The 6,566-nt window shown below is 36.6% G+C and overlaps 1 protein-coding gene across 1 annotated transcript; it reads left to right on the forward strand.

Annotated features, from left to right (window-relative positions):
* Nucleotides 1-546: 546 nt before the first annotated feature.
* LOC103521461 (UPF0415 protein C7orf25 homolog) lies at nt 547-6,207 on the forward strand (the record flags this gene model as incomplete). The annotated part of the gene is made up of 7 exons (XM_026832139.1): nt 547-856; nt 2,496-2,730; nt 3,063-3,157; nt 3,549-3,751; nt 4,729-4,901; nt 5,199-5,392; nt 6,005-6,207. Coding segments are annotated over exons 1-7 (1,256 nt in total), but the record flags the coding sequence as incomplete, so codon positions are not given.
* Nucleotides 6,208-6,566: the final 359 nt, after the last annotated feature.

Consider the following 6,566-nt stretch of genomic DNA (forward strand, 5'->3'; position numbering starts at 1 on the left):
CCACTTTTGGGGTTTTTTTTTTTTTTTTTTTCATTAGGCGCTTTAACACTTGCGTGTCGTTCGCGTCGGACCTTTGGGTTTGATACAGAAAATAACATGCTGTTTAGAGGGATTCGAAAAAAAAATCTATCCTAGTCAAGATTCGAACCCAGACCCTTCCAGTACATCGGACCGGGTTGGAACTCGAAAACTACTTCATCGCCTCTACCATTAGGTACCTCTTTGGAACATTTTCGAGAGTTGATCCCACAAAGCAGTAACGATTTTTAATTTATTTATTAAAAAAAAAAAAAAAAAACATTTTATTTTAACGATTTATTTATTTATTTATAAAAAAAAAAAAAAAAAAAAAACATTTTATTTATTTACCTACGACGCGACTAAGCGACTTATTGTTCACCATTGTTGCCAGATTGGATTTTTTCGAGGATAAAAATGGCTCCACTTGCTCATCTCATCTCTCTTTTGCCCAGCGCGTTTTACCTCCGGGAGAATAATAGCTGAAGGCGCCAAAATTTAAATTTCAAATAATTATCAAATTAAAAAAAGGTGTTTAATCTTAAATTTAATTGAAATATTTAATTAATTTATTTAAAAGGACTATTATTTGGTACCTATTGTGATAAATAGGTAGCTCGTTAGCCTCCATCTACCTACTAGAGTCTATGAAATTCCACAACCCAACCATCAAACCAAGTTCATAATGGAATCTTTGGATTTACACAGTCAGTTCAAAGAAAAAATTCAAAGTGGTGAAAATCTTCTCTCTCAAATCAACAACAGTTTCTTGAACAATGTTACCGGTGTTGCAAAGTTGAAGAAGAAAATCAAGGTGGAGATCCAGTTTCTAGAAAAGGTAAGTGGGTTCCTCAGGTCTGTTCCTCCAAATTCCAAGTTTCATCTTGATGTATTAACTACTTGAAGTGCAGGCAGATCTCACTGAGGAAAAGGTCTCAATTGTCCCTGTGAAGGCTGAATAGACACTAAAAAAATTAAAAAAAAAAAAAAAAAAAAAAAAAAACGGCCAAATGACCTTGGGGAGTGCTAGGTTTGCTGGTTTGTTTTCTGCCTGGGTTGGATTTTATCCTAAACAGATACCCAAGGTTTGTTCTGAAAATGGCTAGCTTTCTCCTATCTTGCCCTCCTTCTCTGTTTGTTTTTGGGGTGATAACACCTTGGATTAAATGGTATCATACCTCTGAAAATGATTATAACAAAAAAAGTAATTAATAACAGGTACTTACGGGACAAACAAAGGGCAAAACTCTGATAAACTCAGTGGCATAGCGTGTATGTATGGCGGCCATACAACTCAAAAGCCCACTCTAATGCCCATAAATGGCATGTACTGTGATGGGACTTGGTAGACCTGTGCATGAGCTCTACACGCCCTACACTTGAATTTAGACCACGCTACGCCACTGGATAAACTAAAATTAAAACTTGGATCTCATATTTTTTTTTTTTTTTATTTAAAACAAACCCATTTTGTTTTTCAGACCATGAAGAACAACAAAATGAAAGAAGAACATCTTCTCTGTACAAATCTCCACCATTTCCAAGCTTTACTCAACCATGCTCTCCTTCAGCCGTGTGACGCACTGCTACAACATTTCTTCTATTTCCAAGGCAATGAGAAATGCAAGATATGTGTTGATGTGGTTGCCAACAAAGGACACAAGTGGATCAAAGTTATATCAAGGAATCCTAAAGCTTTATCACAAATATCTTTAGGTGAGACTCACCTGTGGCTTCTGCCTGTCAATTCTAAGAATACTATGAATTTTGTTAATGCTTCTTTGGGCCAACAAGGGATTTCCTGGTAGTTTTGATTATTTCTGTCCTAATGTTAATAATAAATTAGTAATAAATAAAATTTATAGAAATGTTCACTGGTGTCGCAAAGTTGAAGAAGAAAATCAAGGTGGAGATCCAGTTTCTAGAAAAGGTAAGTGGGTTCCTCAGGTCTATTCCTCCAAGTTCCAAGTTTCATCTTGATGTATGTAGGTATTAACTACTTGAAGTGCAGGCAGATCTCACTGAGGAAAAGGTCTCAATTGTCCCTGTGAAGGCTGAATGGACTCCAAAAAATAACCAGACAAATTAGAGTAAATACTTACCTACCTTCAGCCTAGTTACCTTGGAAGGTAGTACATCTGCTTTTTAAGTGCTAGGTTTGATTTCTGCCCTGGTTGGATTATAGCCTAAACAGATAAAGTATTTCTTCTGAAAATGGGCTGGCTTTCTCCTATCCTGTTTTCATTCTCTCTTTGCTTTTGGGATGATAAGACCTGGGCAATTACAGTTCCCTTTATCAAACCTCTTGATATTAAATAATAATGAAAAAAAAAAGTAATTAAATACCTACATTTACCTACTTACATACTTAAGTACAGAACAACAAATTAAATGCAAAATTGAAAATTAAAACTCAGACCTCATGTTTTATTATTAAATATTATCATTTTTTAAAGTGAACCCATTTCATTTCCCAGACCATGAAGAACAACAAAATGAAAGAAGAACATCTCCTCTGTACAAATCTCCACCATTTCCAAGCTTTACTCAATCATGCTCTCCTACAGCCATGTGATGCACTCCTACAACATTTCTTCTATTTCCAAGGCAACGAGAAATGCAAGATATGTGTTGATGTGGTTGCCAATAAGGGACACAAGTGGATCAAAGTTATATCGAGGAATCCCAAAGCTTTATCACAAATATCTTTAGGTGAGACTCACCTGTGGCTTCTGCCTGTCAATTCTAAAAAATCTACATCAATTTTGAATTTTGTTAATGCTTCTTTCGGCCAACAAGGGATTTCCTGGTAGTTTTGATTATTTCTGTCCTAATGTTAATAATAAATTAGTAATAAATAAAATTTATAGAAATGTTTATCAAAAATTTATGGGGTAAAAATACTGAATAATAATTACCTAACATGATAAAAAAAAAGAAAAAAAAAATAATAATAATATTTAATAATATATCACTCAATTTTCTGGTTTCATAGGGTATTGCTTAAAAGAAGAAACTAACTTTTATTTTTGTTATGTTCTCAGGGGCAGGAGAATATGGTCAAAGGTCTGTGTTGGATCAAGCAGAAGAATATGTGGAATGTGCTCGAGAAAATTTCGTCATGTTTCAACCACCAGAGGTAATAATAGACAAACATCATTTGTTAGCTTTTGTTGAATTTGTTTGAAAAAGTTTTCATCTTAAAAAAAGGTACATATTACATATAAAAAAAGTTGGTAGGTTTCTAAAGAAAAAGAAAGAAAAAAATGCAGTCAGTCAATCCTTTGAATTATTAAGTCATCTCAAGGCTATTGACAGTTTGTACACTTACACTTAGTAATTGTACACCAAACTTGACAGTAACACAACATGTAAGTAGGTACCGAGTTGGTCACTCACTGATAAACACAGCTTAGTGATGCTTGACTTCATTAATTTGTAAGGAATATGTAGCTACCTGAAAGTAAATATACACAAATAAGTTGAGTCATAGTGATATCATTACCCTTTTTCTTTACTTTCTTTTCCAGGTGGTCTTTCACTTCTCATGTGGAGTAGAACAACAGCTAGCCACTGAACTTGTCAAGAGACACATCACCATCAGTGGAGACATATTAGAGAGCAATACCAATGTCACGAAAGAGGACCTGGGTAGTGAGAGTGACGATAGTACTTGTAGTAGTCAAGACATTCCTGTGTGTGATAGAAATATTAGAAGTCAACTTCATGTCTTGTAAGTTTTTATTATGTTCGTGTATTGTAGAACTCACTCATAAGGAACAGGAAAAATCTGGTGTGAACATCACACGACTTTCCTCATCCTATTGAATGACATCTTATAGCCTCTTATAGCCAAACTTTTACAATATCTCTAGCCGTTTAGTCGGTATAGCTGAAACTTTGGATTTAGGCTCTAGGGAGGTAAAACGTGTTTTGGCACTAAAAAATGACCATCGAAATTTTGACCCGATTACATTACTTTCCTTCCTATAGGATAAGGAAAGTAAAAAAGTAGGTAATGGATTCAGGAGTGGAGATTGCAGTGGTACGGACATGTTGAAAGAAGAGATGAGAGCTACATAGGGAAAAGAGTTGAGAGAATGAAAGTGAGGGGGAGAAAAGGGCGAGGGAGACCGAAGAAAAGGTGGAAATATTGTGTGAATCAAGACCTGGGTGAGAAAAATTTATCAGGGCATGAGGTACACAATAGGGTTGCCTGGAAAAGACTGACAAGAAACGCCGACCCTATTTAAATAGGAAAAGGCTAAGAAGAAGAAAGAAGAAGATTGTAGAGCCAACTGAGAAAAACATATTTTTGTTTGACAGAGGGAACTGTAACTGTTAAGGTCTTATCGTTCAAAAAGCGAAGAGAGCAGGAAGACAGGATAGGAGAAAGCCAGCCGTTCCAAGAACGAACCTTATCTGTTTAGGATGAAATCCGCTTCGGGTGGGAATCGAACCCTCGATCTACCAAGCTAACTAGGCTGGCTATCGTACATTTTTAGCAGAATTGGTGAAATTTCAACAGAGTTGGTTCCTAATATTTTCGTTTTAAATTAGTTGATACTTTTTGATGACCTAGAACTTCTCATTTCCCCAGAAATCTGAATGAAGTCCCCATACTGAAAATTTCAACAGAGTTGGTTCTTAATATTTTCGTTTTAAATTAGTTGATACTTTTTGATGACCTAGAACTTCTCATTTCCCCAGAAATCTGAATGAAGTCCCCATACTGAATCTGGACGTAACAACCCTGGTGGCCTATGTATCCAATCTAACCAATGGGGGAGCTCAGTGTAGCTTCACCTATCCATTGCTCAATCAGCAGGCAGCCTGGGAACTACGGAATCCTGTCAAACCTGTCCTTGAGAAGTACTTCCAGGGTAAGATCAACCACTGTGGTGTAAGAGAAAGCCAGCCCCGTTCCGAAAACGAACATTATCTGTTCAGGATAAAATCCGCCCCCGGGCTAGAATCCAACCCGCGGCCTAGCCCTTAAAAGACAGACGCGCTACCAACCAAGCTAACTAGGCTAGCTGATCAAACTCGAGTCAAAAGTTAAAAGACCAAGTACCCAACGAAATATAACAGTAAGAATAACATGAATACATAGGATTTCTAATATAAACCTAACCAATAACCATATTGAGTCCACTCATCTTACTTCCTTTCCCCCTCAGGAAAAACTCTGGTCTCCTGTGAGACGGCCATCCAAGCATTTCGCAACATAGTAGATAATCTAGCCGGACCTAGCGAGCTAAGGAGAACCAATGAGTTGCTCTCACGAGTTACCATAGTACCAGATAACCCGTCAGACCGATCCAAAACCAAACTCAGTCTGAATGGAAAAGTCAAGCATAGACAAACAACATTTGTTAGCTTTTGTTGAATTTGTTTGAAAAAGTTTTTGTCTTAAAAAAAGGTACATATTACATATAAAAAAAGTAGGTTTCTAAAGAAAAAGAAAGAAAATATGCAGTCAGTCAATCCTTTGAATTATTGAGTCATCTCAAGGCTATTGACAGTTTGTACACATTAAGTAATTGTACACTTAGCAATTGTACACCAAACTTGACAGTAACACAACATGTAGGTACCGAGTTGGTCACTCACTGATAAACACAGCTTAGTGATGCTTGACTTCATTAATTTGTAAGGAATATTTAGCTACCTGAAGGATTGGATAAGAGAAATCGGAAAAAGGATGATTGATCAAACAGGAGAGAAAAAAGCAAGATTTTACCTACTCCAACGTATAAGCCTGGCAGTTCAGCGTGGGAATGCGGCTTCGATTTTGAGTGCCCTTCCAGGACATGAAAACCTGGAAGGGGTGTTTTATTTGTAATGTTAGATGTATTCTTAAATAAATACAAACATTTATTACTGAAAGTAAATATACACATACTAAATATCAATAATACCAACTTTCACAAATAAGTTGAGTCATAGTGATATCATTACCCTTTTTCTTTACTTTCTTTTCCAGGTGGTCTTTCACTTCTCATGTGGAGTAGAACAACAGCTAGCCACTGAACTTGTCAAGAGACACATCACCATCAGTGGAGACATATTAGAGAGCAATACCAATGTCACGAAAGAGGACCTGGGTAGTGAGAGTGACGATAGTACTTGTAGTAGTCAAGACATTCCTGTGTGTGATAGAAATATTAGAAGTCAACTTCATGTCTTGTAAGTTTTTATTATGTTCGTGTATTGTAGAACTCACTCATAAGGAACAGGAAAAAAGTAGGTAATAGATTCAGGAGTGGAGATTGCAGTGGTATGGACATGTTGAAAGAAGAGATGAGAGCTACATAGGGAAAAGAGTTGAGAGAATGGAAGTGAGGGGGGAGAAAAGGGCGAGGGAGACTGAAGAAAAGGTGGAAAGATTGTGTGAATCAAGACCTGGGTGAGAAAAATTTATCAGGACATGAGGTACACAATAGGGTTGCCTGGAAAAGACTGACAAGAAAACGCAGACCCTATTTAAGTAGGAAAAGGCTAAGAAGAAGAAAGAAGAAGATTGTAGAGCCCACTGATAAAAAAAA

The sequence above is a fragment of the Diaphorina citri genome, unplaced genomic scaffold (genome assembly GCF_000475195.1).
Source record: "Diaphorina citri unplaced genomic scaffold, Diaci psyllid genome assembly version 1.1 scaffold5284, whole genome shotgun sequence".
Classification (NCBI taxonomy): domain Eukaryota; kingdom Metazoa; phylum Arthropoda; class Insecta; order Hemiptera; family Psyllidae; genus Diaphorina; species Diaphorina citri.